The sequence below is a fragment of the Biomphalaria glabrata genome, chromosome 6 (genome assembly GCF_947242115.1).
Source record: "Biomphalaria glabrata chromosome 6, xgBioGlab47.1, whole genome shotgun sequence".
Classification (NCBI taxonomy): Eukaryota; Metazoa; Mollusca; class Gastropoda; family Planorbidae; genus Biomphalaria; species Biomphalaria glabrata.
In genome coordinates this window covers 17,503,516-17,521,643 of record NC_074716.1, presented here as the reverse complement: position 1 = coordinate 17,521,643, position 18,128 = coordinate 17,503,516, and the positions used below count along the sequence as shown (strand labels likewise).

At 38.7% G+C, this 18,128-nt stretch overlaps 1 protein-coding gene across 6 annotated transcripts in view; it reads right to left on the bottom strand.

Annotated features, from left to right (window-relative positions):
- Window positions 1–18,128, bottom strand: part of LOC106073810 (sine oculis-binding protein homolog) — a 97,522-nt gene that overhangs the window by 37,202 nt on the left and 42,192 nt on the right. Inside the window, exon 1 of one of the 6 annotated variants that reach the window (XM_056032820.1) lies at window positions 15,543–15,745. The exons of 3 other annotated variants lie outside the window; for them this stretch is intronic. In XM_056032820.1, the coding sequence (XP_055888795.1) occupies window positions 15,543–15,581 (39 nt within the window). In that variant the 5' untranslated portion in view covers window positions 15,582–15,745. Of the gene's footprint in view, window positions 1–570; window positions 731–15,361; window positions 15,511–15,542; window positions 15,746–18,128 lie in introns of those variants that run through there. 2 more of the 6 variants (XM_056032822.1, XM_056032821.1) reach the window with 2 other exon arrangements.

The following is an 18,128-nucleotide window of genomic DNA, read 5'->3' as shown; positions in this document are numbered from 1 at the left end:
GGCCCTGGGGGATTTCCAAATTCTCTCCCTCCCCCCCACCCACCCTAGCTACGCCACTGTAAAGAAGGACTAGAAGTCGTTAACAGAGCTGTCCCTGGAAGTGCTATAAAGATCAAGTCAAGCGACATTTGCCTGCCCTCTCTGGTATAGCGGAAAGTATCTAGCAGAAGATGGCCTGTGAAAGTGACGAAGATCTTTCACGAAGGCCGTGGGACACGCATTTGAGACCAAAGACAGGAGCAGAAGGCGAGAAAAAAACTTAACTAGACCCCTATGCGGACAACGGCTTTGCCTGCATTAGATGTGACAAAATATGAAAAGCGCAATGGGGTTGTCATGTGAATCACTGCACTCGTCGGACTCTAGGGACTCGAGGACATAGCCATGAAATTGAATATTATAAAAAAAGATCTATATCCAACTGTGGTGTAGGTTAAATAATTCACACAAGACATCTTCGAAGCCTTGAATTGTAACGTTGCTCGCTATTCAGGGTTTCTGCAAACTGCACCACACGATACCACCAACTTAAAGAACTTAACAACTCAGGACTAAGATGATGATTGTTACCACTCAGAGCGAGATCCTGGTTCAAACCTGCAACATCCTTAAAACATTCCGCAGTGGACACTGTTGAGGAACCACACTCCGTTTCAAGTTAACTAATACACTAGACACTTACAAGGAGCTGAAGAGATTACAGTACTACTGAGAATACTTTGACTTCAATAGCACAGTTCAAAAGACATAAATGTTGGCTTTAAAAATGAAACAGACATAAAACAAAACTTGTATTATGCACATGTATCAGATATCAGGCAGGTCTGAGGTCAGACTTTATTGGAAATTAAGTGGATTGTCTACAGCAGACTGGATCTTTGTTCTCTATCAACTAATTTGACTGTCAATATCAGCTAATTCCAATGTTTCGTGTGAAACAAGAGAAGCACGAGGCTAGAGCAAGTCATTAAACGATTAGCGAACCATGTTTCTCTCTCACGAAATCTCCTGCACGCCCCGTTTCATGATTTCTGTCACGGACTAACAATGACATTGTTATAGAAGTCTTCCCGATGTACAGACACGTAGACAGAGACATGGCTTGTGAAGACAGATTCGAGACAGACACAGGAAACTCAATGGGGAAAACCTCCCAAGAAAAGGTTTACGCTTGGTGAGTCATAAAACAATGTACAGTCAATGTGAACATATAACAGTGACCCTTTGAAGTATTTTCGCGTTAATTTCTTTCTCAGACGTTTGCAACCCAGGAAGATAATGAATCTCATGACAGAGAAGTGACCTACCAGAATGTCTAGAATCTAAATCAAACCACTTCATTTATACACTTCAATATTTTATTTTGAGCGCACCAGAAAACTCAACATAGACTACTATTTTTTTACAAAGGTTTATCACTCTGTTTGACTGTCGGTCTGGTAAAAAGTATATATATATATATGTTATTTCTCCCATACCCATTCCAAGATCAAGTTGAAACTTTACACAAGTAATAATTATACCTTACGAAACATGTGTCAATGTAGCAGTAAGTCTTGTTGGATGTTTAAACTAGAGGTTTGAACTAGAGGTTTGAACTAGAAGTTTGAAGTTAAACTAGGTGCATACTAAATATACTTCACACCCATACCCTCGCACAGTACTTTTTGTGTGTTGTGTGTACGCTACGCACCGGTACGGCGTACCGACACCTTTTTGAATATGGGGAAAACATTTTTACTTTTCTTGTATATTAACATTTATTATTAATATTAGTTTATTAGTATTTAAAAGTTAGGCAATCCATTACTGAGTACCGGCACCTAGTCACTAAGTACCGGCACCTAGTCACTGAGTACCGGCACCTAGCCAAGATTTAAATGCAGGGACGGACTGGGAGTAAAAATCAGCCCGGGCATTTCTATACAATACGGTCCACAAATTATATGCCACATGATGGGCATTCAGTTATACCTGTCCTCAAGAGCATTGTGTCAAGTTTAATAATGTATCGAAAGTAGTTATATATATGAATAATTAATTAGATGATTTTGTGAGTATCAGCCAGTATCAGGTACATGTTGCTTTTAATAAAAATATAAAATCATATAACAATTTACTGGCATTCATGTGGCTCTTTCAGTAGCCCTACCAGCCCAATTGGCCCACTGGGCATTTACCCTAATACCCATATAGCCAGTCCGCCCCTGTTTAAAGGTGATCTGAAAAAAATGAAATCTTTTTGGCAGCACCCTCCTCTCTCTTGCTGTATTTGGTTGCTGGATTAAGAGATGCACATGACAAATCTCAAATGTCCAGACACGTGATACAATCACTGCAGTTCCGTGGTCTAAGGACACGTTTCCAAGTAACATTACGTATCATAAAAGTTGAAGAGATTCGTGCGATATAGAATGGTGGTCTTTGCGCAACGGGCGCGGAGGGGGGGGGGCGTGCTTAACTCTATCCCCCAGCTTTGAGTTACACAAACAGCTGCTGTTTACACAGGACAGACAGCGTTTGTTTACAGGATTGATGTCACGTTATGGTGGCATTTGATACGGCCTGATGACATGCGATACCATATGGGGTGCCGTGTTTCGTGGCTATGTATGAAACTGTATGCTGAGAAAATATCCTAGAAGCCAAGTTGGAGAAGGTTCAATAAACGACATCTAATGGTAAGCGTACTTTGGGAAACGTTCTTGTCTATCTTCAGAATGTGGAGAGCGTTCGAGTTGGTCTAAACCAGTGTTTCTCAAACTTTTTTGTCTGGCGGCACAGTAAAAAAACTACAAAAATTTCGCGGCACACCACGAAGAGCAACAGTTGTTTCATAATAAAGAGAAAAAAAACGTATTTGACCTGTTTTGAAGTATTACATTTAATGTGAAGGGTTTTGCCCGTTTTTGTTTTTTTTTTAGAGCAAATGCGATCTAATCGAGGCTCCAGAGTCGACAAACAAACTCGCATTTCATCGTCAATTGTAAGAAGTCTCTCTCTTTTCTTATATTTGATTTCAGTCAATGCTGAAAATCCAAACTCACAAAACTATGAAGATGTGAATGGAAGAATTATTTTGATTGCTTTTAAACTGATTGCAGGATATAATTTGTTGATTGAAATCCAAAACATATCCAGGCTTTTCTCGGCAAAACTTGACTTAAAAACTGCATCGTTTTTTAAATCAATGAGCTGCTCTGCTTCTTCAGTTGTCAGATTTGTAGCTTCATTGTTTCCAAATGGATAACTGACCCATCCATACTCATTACTTCCAACTGTTGGAAAGTAACGCTGCAATGCTGACTGCAAGTGGATCAAAGTGTCCAGAATTTCAAAATAAAGATTTGAAGGCAAGAGCTTCTCTGTGAATCATGCAGTGAACAACTAATACATTTGGATTTTCTTGACGCACAAGAGTGACGAATTCATTTCCCTGCATGGAAGGACAGCCATCGGTGCAAACGCTGATGCAGTTTTTCCACTGTAGTTTGAATAGGAAAATGTTTTCGTTCAACACATTGAAAATATCTTAGCTTTTGGTCGTAGTTGGTAAGTCTTTGCAAAATAAGAATTTGTTGACACATTTTTCATCCTTTATGAACTGAATAAAAGCTAACAGCTGGGCTTTGCACTAATGTCAGTGGATTCATCCACTTGAAGGGACCACAACAGAGACAGTTCATCGTCAGTCACATCGAAGTGTTTGAAGATTTGATCTTGTAAATCTGACAATAAGTCTTCAATTCTGCGCGAGATATTATCATTTGACAAAGTAATTTTTAAAACTTTTTCGGCGGCATCGGGTCCAAGGATAGTTTCAACAACAATTGCTAAAGCTGGTGCAATGACTGATTCGGCCTCTGTGTGTGCTTTCTTGCGTTTTGCTAATAATTGAGCAACCTTATAACTTGCAATCAATCCCTTTTCTGTCAGCTTTAGGTACTTCGTAAGTGTCTTAGCTTGTTTATTTTGTTGAGCCCCGATGTTTTCGAAGTATTCCTTCGGTTGCGCTTTTACAGCTAGGTGTTTTGTTTCCTAGTGTCTCTTCAATTCACTTGGAACAAGCGCCTCATTCGACAGAGTTGCATTGCAGATCAGACAGAATGGCAATGGAGCATCTTCAGGCCCCGAAGATATGAAACCCTATCCGATGCAGTCTTTGTACCTTCGTTTGGTTCCTTGCTTTTCATTTAACGCTTTCGCAGTTTCATTCTCTCTAACGTATTTCTCCATGGATAACAATGAATAAGGCTTAGTGATAATTTGTTATTATTAGCATACACCTACAAAATTTACAACAAACGCATCGCTTATTATTATCGTTACCAATTCAACAACTGCTGTGCGTCAGCTAAGGCGGCCTACATTTGAGTCATTATAATAATATATGTATAGTTAAAAAATTCCATAACCTGAATAGCTAACACCCCTTTCCGTCATAATGGAGCGATCCACTACTACTACTGGTCATTGCAAGTGGGGATGTCATCGCAACGTAAAATACAAATTCAATAGTAGGCAGACCTGTGTAACGCCTGCATTTGTGGCGTTTTGAAAACTCCCGCGGCACACCTGCAAATCTTCGGCGGCACACTAGTGTGCCGCGGCACACAGTTTGAGAAACACTGGTCTAAACCAGTGGTCTAGGGGGCGTTTTCGAGATTTTGGGGGGCGCTGAGAGCCAAAGGGGCGGTATGAGGGCGCTGGGCACAAAATGGGGCGGTAAGGGGGCGCTGGGCATAAAGGCGGAAAGAAGAAACTAAAGGTGCTCTGAAACAAAACAAATAAAAAAATTCTTCAACATTAAAGCTGGGAAACTAAATATAGACAAATTATAGTTAACTTGCTTCTAATTTAAGAACAGAAACAGCGTTAGAAATTGAGTTCGGGAATCCCATTTTCTATTTTTAAATTCTTACTCTTTTGCTGTGTTTACGGAGTATTAATTGTCCTTGGATCTCGCGCTTATAAACGTTTAAGATTTGATAAACAAAGTAGGTAATACGCCTTTTAGATTATTGTTTATTTTATCTACATATGTTAATATATTGATATGTAAATGTTAATTGCAAAAAACATTAAAGGTAACATTTAATAGAATAATTTAACTTTTTAAAAACAATAAACATTTATAAAATGTTGTTACGAAAACTCACTGGTATGTCATGTAATATTTCCTTGAGATTTAGTGAATTGCCACTAGAAAAAAAGTAAGTTCTACTTTGATGGCATTTTCAGATGAGGTTATGAAACCAAGTCAGCTTCACGAACATATAGCGATATCCAAAAATAATTTAAGAATATTCATGAACAATTATATAAATCTACAATTAAAACTATTAAAAACAAAAAACGGCAAAGCAGGATATGTTTTAATGGCTTCTTAGAAAAATGCATAGCTTTTTAAAAATTCTTATGATATTGTTGAAAAATTGATTAAAACTTTTTTTTTTTTTAAAACATGTTACACAAAAAGACTTTTTTTTTCTGTTAGAGATGAAATATTATTTCAAAATTGTCTAGTTATGTAGCTTATGAGGACATATAGGAAACCATCAGTGGTTGGACGCTACAATGACTTCATAGGTAATATAGAATAAAGAACAAATCTATTCACTATTCACATTGTGAGTTATGATACACAAGAAATGTTTAGCCCGCAATTTCATTTCTATTGGAATCTAATTATAAAACTGTAAATAAAATACAAACCCATGCCGAAAATAAGCGCATCTTTCAACAGTTTTGTGAAACAAATGATAAAAATGGAGTTAGACTCTTGTTGTAAACTGAAGTTCGCTGGATTTCGAAAGGGGTTTGTTAATTGTTATGGCTCGTTTTTTTAAGCTCTTAAATAATTTTTTTTTTTTTTTGAGAAACGGGAAGATTCAACGGTTGGCGATGACTTAAAGCAGGCTAAAAAAATGTTTTACATGGTAGGCATCTAACACAAATGAATGAAACGAACCTCCGACTGCTAGGGAAGAGATTGACTTTGATATCATTTTCTCTTTTATCGAGATATTAAATCTATTTTAAAGAGTTTTACACTCTCACATAACTTGTTTGTTGACAAATGAATTACCGATATCAATGTAATTCACATAACAATGCTCTATGAAGAAATTAAGATTCGCTCCTAAAATTTAAAAAAAATATATAAATGACAATTATTAAACATCTATTACCGATGTTCAAATTGAATTGCATGAAAAAATATATTTACAAAATTATGTCTTCAGTAAAAAGAATGTAAACATAGGAGGCCCACAGTGGCGCAGCTAGAGTGGGGTGAGGGGGGAAATTTGAAAATCCCCCGGCCCCCATTTAAGGGAAGCCCAAATTAGTGCTTTTTTAATTAATTAAATTAAATATTACGCAAAATGCAGCGGCCCCTAAAGATGTCAAGCCCCCTGGCCCCCAAAACAATGGAAATTCCAAGCTACGCCCCTGGAGGCACAACAGAGATGTGGCTGCATTTAAATGTTTCAGTAAAATTCCAAAACTGTGGTCAAAATTGGCTTATGTTTTAGCATTTCAGTAAACCTACATGGTTAACCTAGCAAAGAAATAGACTGGATGTAGCAAATAGAGGAGACCTTCGCCTTGCCTTGGCTAATTTAAAGCTTGAAATTTCTAATATTATCAGACTGCATGGGGCACAAGGTTCCCATTAGCTTAATATCTTTTTGTAGTGAATTCAGCAATAATAATATTTATATTAAAAAAATAAAACTAAATTTACAATTAAACCTAAAAACAGTAGGCCCTAATATTCAAAAAATTAAACGGAGATTATTCTTAGGATTTCAAAGAAAGTCTTTACAATTAATTTTGTGTAATCACTGCAAATTATTTTACATAAATTATGTATAATGATAATATTGGCTGTTTTTGCCTTTAATTCCGAAGATTACGGTCCAGTGTTTCACATAACTACGCTAACCAAAATGCGACCTACATATTTTCCCGATTTTTGTGCAGACAAAGCCGTTGTATGCTGGTGTTCTATTTAAGTTTTCTTTCCGTCTTTTGCAACTGTCTTCAATAATGGCTTTTCTTTGAGTATCAAATGTTTGTCCCGCAGTTTTTGTAAGAGCTCTCGAACTGTTTCTCTCAGAGGTTAACTGCTGCCAGAGAATGCTGCCAGGTACTTTCCTCTAAGCCAGTGAAAGCGAAATGGCGCCTGAATAAATCTTTATAGCGCTCACGATGGAGGGGGCACCTCTGTAACTCAGTCCTCCTCACAGCTCGTCAGTCATAGGCCAAGGAGTTCACAACAATCGCCTTTGGCATGCGGTCGTCTCCCAAGCGGGATAAGTTTTATTGACAGCATAAAAATTAATAGATAGATGATATTTTGTTCAAATTTGCCTTCTCGTGCTTCTTTATAAATGTTTTTCTTAGAGGGGGGCGCTGGCGGATTTTTTTAAAGAAAAAAATCGAAAAGGGGGCGGTAGGCCAAAAAAGGTTGAAGACCACTGGTCTAAACTGTTCAACCATTTCATCAGCTCGTCCCTCAGGTAGTGGCCACAACAAGGACTTCCAGCTTTTAACGCACCCAGAGGCGTAGCGAGAGGGGGACAAGGGGGGGGGCACGATGCCTCGGGCGCCACTTTCAGGGGGGGGGGGGGCGCCACACGCAGATAGGCGCCAAAATATTATTGTAGGTATTTTAGTTAGGTAATACATTCTAAGGTTATTCGTATTACATTATTATTAAATACTTTTTATGTATAAGCCTATATTTCTAGATTATGTAATGTTCAGGTAGAATGTGGGGCGCTAATAAAGTTTCTTGCCCCGGGTGCACGTTTTGCTCACTACGCCACTGTAACTGATCCCAACGTTCATTCCTTGACAGGATTTAGCTTTAATAAGGCCCTAAGCTTTTTAAGATCTGGGGCCCGATGTCATCAATATAAGGCACAGTTTCCTGATGAGTGAAAGTATCCCTGGAACTCTTTTTGAGAAGCCAGCCAACAAGTGGTGTCCCTAAGCTATAGATTCTATTGCCTAGAGGTAAACCAAGCCAAGGTATATTCATCGATTGTAGATTCAATGATACAAGTATAACACTTCAACGATTCGAACATGAACTATTTAGGATTGTATTCTGACGGGCTAGATCTCTACCTCCGCCCTACTTTTCAAAACAATATTTTTTTATTTGCCTTTATTCTGATTCTACTAAAAGTAAATGGACACACTCAGAGAGAGAGAGGGGGGGGGGAGCGTAGCGAGAGTGAGAGAGAGTGAAAAAGAGAGTGTGTTCGAGAGGGGAAGTGAGATAGAGATATTGAGCTAGAGGAGAGGTATAGAGAGAGAGAGTAAGACAGAAAGTGAGAGAAAGTGAGAGAGAAAGAGAGAGAGATTGGTAGAGAGAGGTGAGAGATTGAGAGAGCAAAGGTAAAGACTAAAGAGGTGTATCTAGGGAGAGCACAGCTGGAGGCACGTGGAGAGGTGGGCAGCTACTCCAAGAGTCTAATCAGTGGATCAAGGAGAATGTTGAAGTGGGGCTGGGAGCGAGGGGGCTGCCAGGTAGATCAACAGGTGAGACACATTCCATAGCATTCAGTTGAGCAGAACAGATAGAGAGAGAGAGAGAGAGAGAGAGAGAGAGAGAGAGAGAGACAAATTGAGCCCTTTAACTATTTTTCTGTATTTTTTCTTTCCTTTTTTAAAATCAAATATTGCATCGACTTTATCATCAAATCACTCTATTTATCAAAACGTCTGTATGGGAATCAAACTGCCAACATTTACTGCTGTGCAGTATGTCTTTGTGTTCTATACATTTATCACTTCATTCGAGCTGCTAGTTCTTCGGTGACTGCCGCTGTCTCACTGTCATGTCAACATATCAGATCCATGAAAAAAGAGGGGAGGGGGGCCCAGTCTCATAGATGTCACGTGATGCTAGGGTGTCAGGTTCTGAATGAAACTCAAGCACATATCTACATTTTCTTAATTACTGGGAGATCCAGTTCTTATCCAATAGCCGTTTAATAAATTGTTTTTTCTTACAAATATGTTTTTCATATTTTTTTTTGATTGTTGTAAAGATAATGTATATAACTATATATATTAATTATACCTCCACTGAAATCTAAGAAGGATCTGGGTTTTTTTTTTTTTTGCTTCCTACACAATCTGTCAAACATAACTGCCACTCTATCACCTATTTTAAATTCATAAAAAAACCTAGGTGTTTGTCACAAAAATATCCAGATGTTTTTGCAATATATAAAAGGAGCGATTTGACCTTAAAAAAATGCAAATAAATATTCAAAGAGAATACTAATCTAAGAGAATTCTAATATCAGGTTATAAGACGCGACGCTTGTTGTTAATAACAACTAGTGTTATTCTTTAACCTTTACAAGCCGAGAATGCAGAATTGTTTTCTAACAAAGCTAAAAATAACTTATGGGTCTTAAAAGTATATAAGTTTGCCATACTTGTAAATTATTGTTCTCTTTAAAACCTAGACTTGGGTTGAGAGGTAGGAGAATGGAAAAATAGGAACGTGGGTGAGTCAGTGGAGCTACATTTTACAAAACTTATATCGAATCACTCTGTCGGTCTGTCTGTCATTCCTTGAAATTTTCACAAATATGACAACACACGAATCAATCAAATAATAAACCAACAATTTAATCAATTAGGAATAATTCTTTTATATATAGAAAAGGGGAGATAAAGATGCACTCGGACGGCCTCTCTTTTTATATTGAATATATATATATATATATATATATATATATATATATATTTTAAAATTGTTTTAGATTTTATTTCGGTATCATCAGTATGAATGTAATTATTTAGGCCTAATCTATTTGTATTTTAAGTTCAAAGAGTACAGTGTACCTGCTTACTCTACTTGTCACATATGTGCAATGAAATTTATCACACTGTGTGTGTGTGTGGCTTGATTTCCACTTTACATATGACAGAATTACCAGAAAGTGAGAACCACCTAGACACAAGACAAGGGCAAAGTAAGAGCTGCTGTTTATAAGTAGAGTTTAATTGTCGTTAGAGGAGCAAACTAAGAGCTGCTGTTTATAAGTAGAGTTTAATTGTCGTTAGAGGAGCAAACTAAGAGCTGCTGTTTATAAGTAGAGTTTAATTGTCGTTAGAGGAGCAAACTAAGAGCTGCTGTTTATAAGTAGAGTTTAATTGTCGTTAGAGAAGCAAATTAAGTAGCTAAAAAGGTTTGTCCAAATCTTCAAGCAGAAAGCATAACACTAAGAAGAGAGGTTCTCAAAACGTATTAGAAGCCCAGAATGAAATAAAAACCTTTTAAGGGTTCAAGAGATACACAATGCCGTTCAAAGAGGTTGATTATGACCGATGTAGGAAATACTTTGCTTTTGTCTCGTTCTGACGTCCCCGGGCAAGGCCCTTTCATTGGATAAAAGCTTTTCCAACTATCGACGGGATTATAGCACCACTAGCACGATTGCCTACTGACTATATCTAAGATGTCATCACAATTGACATTACACACCAGACTCGACATTTGACAACAGACTCGACATTTGACAACAGACTCGACATTTGACAACAGACTCGACATTTGACAACAGACTCGACATTTGACAACAGACTCGACATTTGACACCAGACTCGACATTTGACAACAGACTCGACATTTGACACCAGACTCGACATTACACAACAGACTCGACATTACACAACAGACTCGACATTTGACACCAGACTCGACATTTGACAACAGACTCGACATTACACAACAGACTCGACATTTGACAACAGACTCGACATTTGACAACAGACTCGACATTACACAACAGACTCGACATTTGACAACAGACTCGACATTTGACACCAGACTCGACATTTGACAACAGACTCGACATTACACAACAGACTCGACATTTGACAACAGACTCGACATTTGACAACAGACTCGACATTACACAACAGACTCGACATTTGACAACAGACTCGACATTACACAACAGACTCGACATTTGACAACAGACTCGACATTTGACACCAGACTCGACATTTGACAACAGACTCGACATTACACAACAGACTCGACATTACACAACAGACTCGACATTTGACAATAGACTCGACATTACACAACAGACTCGACATTTGACAATAGACTCGACATTACACAACAGACTCGACATTTGACACCAGACTCGACATTTGACAACAGACTCGACATTACACAACAGACTCGACATTTGACAACAGACTCGACATTACACAACAGACTCGACATTTCACAACAGACTCGACATTTGACAACAGACTCGACATTTGACAACAGACTCGACATTACACAACAGACTCGACATTTGACACCAGACTCGACATTTGACAACAGACTCGACATTACACAACAGACTCGACATTTGACACCAGACTCGACATTTGACAACAGACTCGACATTACACAACAGACTCGACATTACACAACAGACTCGACATTTGACAACAGACTCGACATTTGACAACAGACTCGACATTACACAACAGACTCGACATTTGACACCAGACTCGACATTTGACAACAGACTCGACATTACACAACAGACTCGACATTTGACACCAGACTCGACATTTGACAACAGACTCGACATTTGACACCAGACTCGACATTTGACACCAGACTCGACATTTGACAACAGACTCGACATTTGACAACAGACTCGACATTTGACACCAGACTCGACATTTGACACCAGACTCGACATTTGACAACAGACTCGACATTTGACACCAGACTCGACATTTGACAACAGAATCGACATTTGACAACAGACTCGACATTTGACACCAGACTCGACATTTGACAACAGACTCGACATTTGACAACAGACTCGACATTTGACACCAGTCTCGACATTTGACAACAGACTCGACATTTGACACCAGACTCGACATTTGACAACAGACTCGACATTTGACAACAGACTCGACATTTGACAACAGACTCGACATTTGACAACAGACTCGACATTACACAACAGACTCGACATTTGACAACAGACTCGACATTTGACACCAGACTCGACATTTGACAACAGACTCGACATTTGACAACAGACTCGACATTTGACAACAGACTCGACATTTGACAACAGACTCGACATTTGACACCAGACTCGACATTTGACAACAGACTCGACATTTGACAACAGACTCGACATTTGACAACAGACTCGACATTTGACACCAGACTCTACATTTGACAACAGACTCTACATTTGACAACAGACTCGACATTTGACACCAGACTCGACATTTGACAACAGACTCGACATTTGACAACAGACTCGACATTTGACAACAGACTCGACATTTGACAACAGACTCGACATTTGACACCAGACTCGACATTTGACAACAGACTCGACATTTGACAACAGACTCGACATTTGACACCAGACTCGACATTTGACAACAGACTCGACATTTGACAACAGACTCGACATTTGACAACAGACTCGACATTTGACACCAGACTCGACATTTGACAACAGACTCGACATTTGACAACAGACTCGACATTTGACACCAGACTCGACATTTGACAACAGACTCGACATTTGACAACAGACTCGACATTTGACACCAGACTCGACATTTGACAACAGACTCGACATTTGACAACAGACTCGACATTTGACAACAGACTCGACATTTGACAACAGACTCGACATTTCACGTCGTTCTAAGAAACCCATATGAGGAGTAGCCTAGATTTTAATATTATTTTAATAGGACACTTGTATGAACATAGAACTATTCTTTTACCAGCGATGTCTTCTATCGCTAACATAGCCAGTGTAAAATGTAGAAGGTAACAAAAACTTAGTTTTTTCTTCCTCTTCTTTGTAATTGTGATGAGAGTTGAGTCTAAGACACTTGGAACTCTAGGCCTATGGAAGCTTGTCTTAAGAGTTGAGTCTAAGACACTTTGAACTTTAGGCCTATGAAAGTTTGTCTCCATCTTCCTGTCTGAACAAACTGTTCTGTCTGGGAAAAAGCCAAGCAGATGCAAACTTTTCTCATTCCTATTACCAATGGCTCGTATCCCAATATGCTTGGCTTAGAAGCGAGGCCAAAGGCCGAGAACACTGAGGAAACTCTGTACCACATCATCCGTGCAAGTGTAGGCTATAAGAGTGGCTCCTTGATGAACGCTGTATAGTACAATGTTTGTGGGGAGAATATATTATTCCACCAGTGTAACGATAGCTAAAAAAGAACACATCTTGTATCTTGTACTCTCAGTACGATGTACACTTACTGAAATGTTCTTATATTACAAGTATAATACGAGACATACTCAGGGCCGGTCCTAGCTATTGCGGAATTGCGAATGCAAATTCGAAACGGGTAGCACTTACACTTGGCTATCGTGCTGGCAATTCATTTTTTTTTCAAGGGCTGAAAATTCTTAAATTCTTTGTATTTCATTTATCGTTATCCATAATAAAGCATTGATCAATTGGCACCCAAAAAGACAATTTTGTCTATTTTTCAGGAGATTTTTAATTTCAGGAGATTTCCAGAACTTTTTGGTCTATATTGCAATTACAAGAGATCTCCACTAGTCTCTGGAAAATCAGGAAGACGTGCAAAACTTGTTATTATTTATAAGTTATAATGTTTAAATGTAATAATTTACACTTAGAATTAGCGCGGGGCCTATGAAAGTGCGGGGCCCACTGCGACCGCATAGGTTGCAGTGGCCTGAGTCCGGCCCTGTACATACGTCACCAGAATGTTTATCTTACGTGTATTAACTGAAATCTAATTTCAGAGGGAGGAACTCATAAAGAGAGAGAGAGAGAGAGAGAGAGAGAGAGAGAGAGAGAGAGAGAGAGATCAGAGGGAGGAACTCATAAAGAACTAGAGAGAAAGAGAGATGAGAGGGAAGAACTCATAAAGAACTAGAGAGAGAGAAACTTCTCCCAAAAGAAGAAAACAGAGTTATCAACAGAAAGAGATAAAAGAACAAGAACAGAGGAGATCTAGTATACATTACGGAAGAAATTGTTAGCCCTGAAGTGTTAGCGCACACGCGCATGTGTGTGAGAGAACCAGAGAGAAAGAGAGGGAGGAAGGGAGAGGTAACGTCACTTGAGCAGGAGTACATCTGAAGATGTCCACGTCGAAATAGTCAAAATGGACTCAGTGTTGAGTAGAAAGAAAAGAGATACACAAGAATGAAGAGAGAGAAAGTGAAAATGAAGTGACTTGGGGGGGGGGGGGGAGGGATGAATCCTTACAACTGGACTGGAGCCAAAGAAGCTCCTGAGACCTGGGATGTTCTCTCCCTCCCTCTAAATCAGGCCATCTGCAGCTCGATCAGATTTCAAAGAATTTTTTGGAAGGAGGTGACGGAGTCTGAAGGCGTTTGGGGTTTTGGGTTGCAGTGTTCTCTGTTTTTATATAACTTGTGTATAGGTTATAGGAGAGAGTGAGCCAGAGGAAGAGAGGGAGAAAGAGAGAGAGAGAAAGAGAGAGAGAGAGAGAGAGATGGAGAGAGAACAATATGGATTAAATTACTTACAAACACAAGCATTTTATGTTAACTTGATATACAACTATCACACCGCTAGTCTACATATATATAAATGTATGTATCTAAACATGTAGTCAGGGGCTCTGCATGGGATAGAACTATAGGCAGGGGCTCAGCATGGGATAGAACTATAGACAGGGGCTCTGCATGGGATAGAACTATAGTCAGGGGCTAAACATGGGATAGAACTATAGTCAGGGGCTGTGCATGGGACAGAACTACACAGAGCCGCATTTATATTTTTAAAAATGCTATAAGATATTGGAAAAAAATGCCCTTTATAGTACAGGTTCTATATGTTAGTATTAAATATTTTTGGGGCCCTAATCTATAGCTTTAGGTCAATCCGGCCCTGATCGTGAGATAAAATGTATCAAGTATCGATTGTTTTACACAATAAGTAACTCTGTCAACACCCGAGTCACTAGTAAATTAAAGGCTAACATATTCATCCCACATTCCCCTTCTAAGCACATCAATTAGTATATGCGAATTTATGTGTACAAGATATATTTTAAGACTTAAATATCTCATTTTGAATACAGTACCAAGCTCATTGTGTAATAAACATATCGACTAATGAAATACATACTCAAGTTGATGGGGGTTTGTTGTGAGGGCCATCATAAATCGGAGAGCTGAAACTATTCTGTTCATAGTTCTAATAACAGTAAATTATGTTTAGAGTTACGATGTCAAAATGCCACAGAGGCAGGATAGAGTTACAAACATAGTCACATGCATATTCCTAATAAACAGAGACGTGAAACTTACCTGGCTAGAAAATGATGATGTAATGAATTCTTCTTCTTTTTTTTTCTTTACTTTTCAAAGTTTGAATAAACTATGCCAGTTAGGATGAATAATCTATGCATATTGTTTACTTTGGTTTGTAAAAAGAAGTGACAATCTCCAGTTTGTAACAGAATATTTATCAAAACAGTTAAGAATTTACCTGCAAAGAATTTTCGTTTTTCTTCCAGAAATGTCTCATTTCGTTCTAAGGAACAGAAGATGAAATATCTAATACCCATATCTGGGTTATTATGACATTTATCACGTAGGCTATGTTTTTAAATTAGAGTGCGAAGGTATATCTGTGAAGTCCTCTAAATCTTTAGACATAACCCTCCCCCCAGTCTCATTAAAAATAATAAAATTTAGCAAGCTCCCTCCCCCCTCTCGTGCTTGTGACGATTTTGACTGGTTGTGTATGTGCGTGCTTATTCTATCGTTCCAACCTCTCTGAATGTTTGGATGTTAGGACAGGAAATACAATACACGTGTAAATGGTTGTGAATGGGGGGGGGGGAGTGGCCCGGGGATGGGCCGGGGGGGGGGGGGGAAAGGGGGGGGTTGTAGACGATGTCATTACCAAAAAAAATCTATTGTGATACGAAAGGATTGAGTAGAAGATGGGGGGGGACAGAAAAAGAGAGAGAGAGAGAGAGAAAGAGAGAGAGAGAGAGAGAGAGAGAAAGAGAGAGAGAGAGAGAAAGAGAGAAAGAATGAGAGAGAGAGAGAGAGAGAGAGAGAAATAAAGAGAGAGAGAAAGAGTGGGTATATATACACATTTTCTTTTCTTGTTTTGGTGGGTGTATTTATTTTATTGATTATTCTCTATAAAGTCTTTAATTCTATTGTCTAAATGTTTAAATGTATATAAGAAGTGTTAGCTGTAGCTTGTCCCCTCCGCTCTCTAGATATCAAACTGTAGTTCCAAGTATTAAAATGGTGTTTTCTATAAACTTGAATGCTACAGTCGAGTCGAAATATTTTACAGCTTACGCCTGAAAAGCTGAAAAGTTCACAGTCTTAATAAAAGACTAAATCCTTTTGGAAAATGTTGACTCCCAGAAAAGGTCAAAGTGGCTTGGCTAGTATACTGCAAAGGAAGAGTTTCAAAATACATCCGGCAATGCTCTCTTATAGAGTGGGGAGGAAGACTTGCAACCTCTTCACACAAAGTCGACAAAGTAGTTCTCAAACAGCTGATCCAAGAGGGTGCGACTATTCCGAAGCATAACAGAAACAACAAATCAAATCTTGACGACCCCATTCTTTGTTATCGTGTGTGACGTGTCATATAAGTTCGGCGAAACCGCTATGTCCTTTGGGTCTTGTGTGAGTCATCAAACAAACTTTGGGTCTTGTGTGAGTCATCAAACAAACTTTGGGTCTTGTGTGAGTCATCAAACAAACTTTGGGTCTTGTGTGAGTCATCAAACAAACTTTGGGTCTTGTGTGAGTCATCAAACAAACTTTGGGTCTTGTGTGAGTCATCAAACAAACTTTGGGTCTTGTGTGAGTCATCAAACAAACTTTTGGGTCTTGTGTGAGTCATCAAACAAACTTTGGGTCTTGTGTGAGTCAACAAACAAACTTTGGGTCTTGTGTGAGTCATCAAACAAACTTTGGGTCTTGTGTGAGTCATCAAACAAACTTTTGGGTCTTGTGTGAGTCATCAAACAAACTTTGGGTCTTGTGTGAGTCATCAAACAAACTCAGCTGACACGAGTCACTGTTGTACGTTTCTCATTGTGGGATATCACATGTTGAAAATCATTGTCTCGCAGAGCCTCGATAGTGCCATTAAAATAATATTAAATAAAGAGAGAGAACTATAAGATTAAATAGAGGAGGGGGGGGGGAGATACATCGCTTCTAAAAGTTTTCTTTTTAAACAATTCAACAGAGTAGTAGATCTACATTGGTAATCGCTTTTTAAGGTCAAAGGTTAGTATCTCCGAGTGTACTACTCGTATTAACGAGGGCACAAAGGAGCCAAGCGATTATTCCCATTTATTCAAGCGGGCTAGACCGAGACCATGCGTTCAAGAAGGCCTTCACACATATTTATAACTAATAGACATGTGACGTGACAGCGAGCTATTGGTCTAAACTGCCCACAGGTTGTGACGTTGCAGATCAGTGTTCAGGCCTTTGGTCTTTGCTAGACCGACACCTTGGATATAGGTCACGGAAGTCACGGCTAGACTGCCTCTCCAACATAGTGCTCTGTAGCCTCGAGATGAATGGTTCTACGAGATGGAGCCGTGGTCGTTTTATGACTTACGGTGGTCAACAAGCCGCCGACGATTGAATACTTCAATGCTCCACTGCTCAGTGCATGAGATACTTGTGAAACACTTTGAGTCCTGAGAGAAACACCATTATAAATGTACTTCTGGTTATTATGGCTGAAATGGTAGCTCGGGGGTCGAAGGGGCAGATGTGAACACAAATATATACCATGGAACTATACTCATTGATTTACTGAAAGTAAAGTAAGAAAAATGTAATTTTTTTAAAATCGATACCTACTTAATGTTCAAACAATACAGTCAACTAGACATTTATATATTCTTTTTCATAAATAATAATAATAATAATCTTTATTGTCCGTATGGAAATTTGTCTTACAATTCGTGCATTTGTGTAAGTATTGTAATTAATATAAATATGAATAATAATACATAATAACTTAACAACATATGATGAATATTATATCACATAAGTTGCAGAATAGAAAGCGATTATT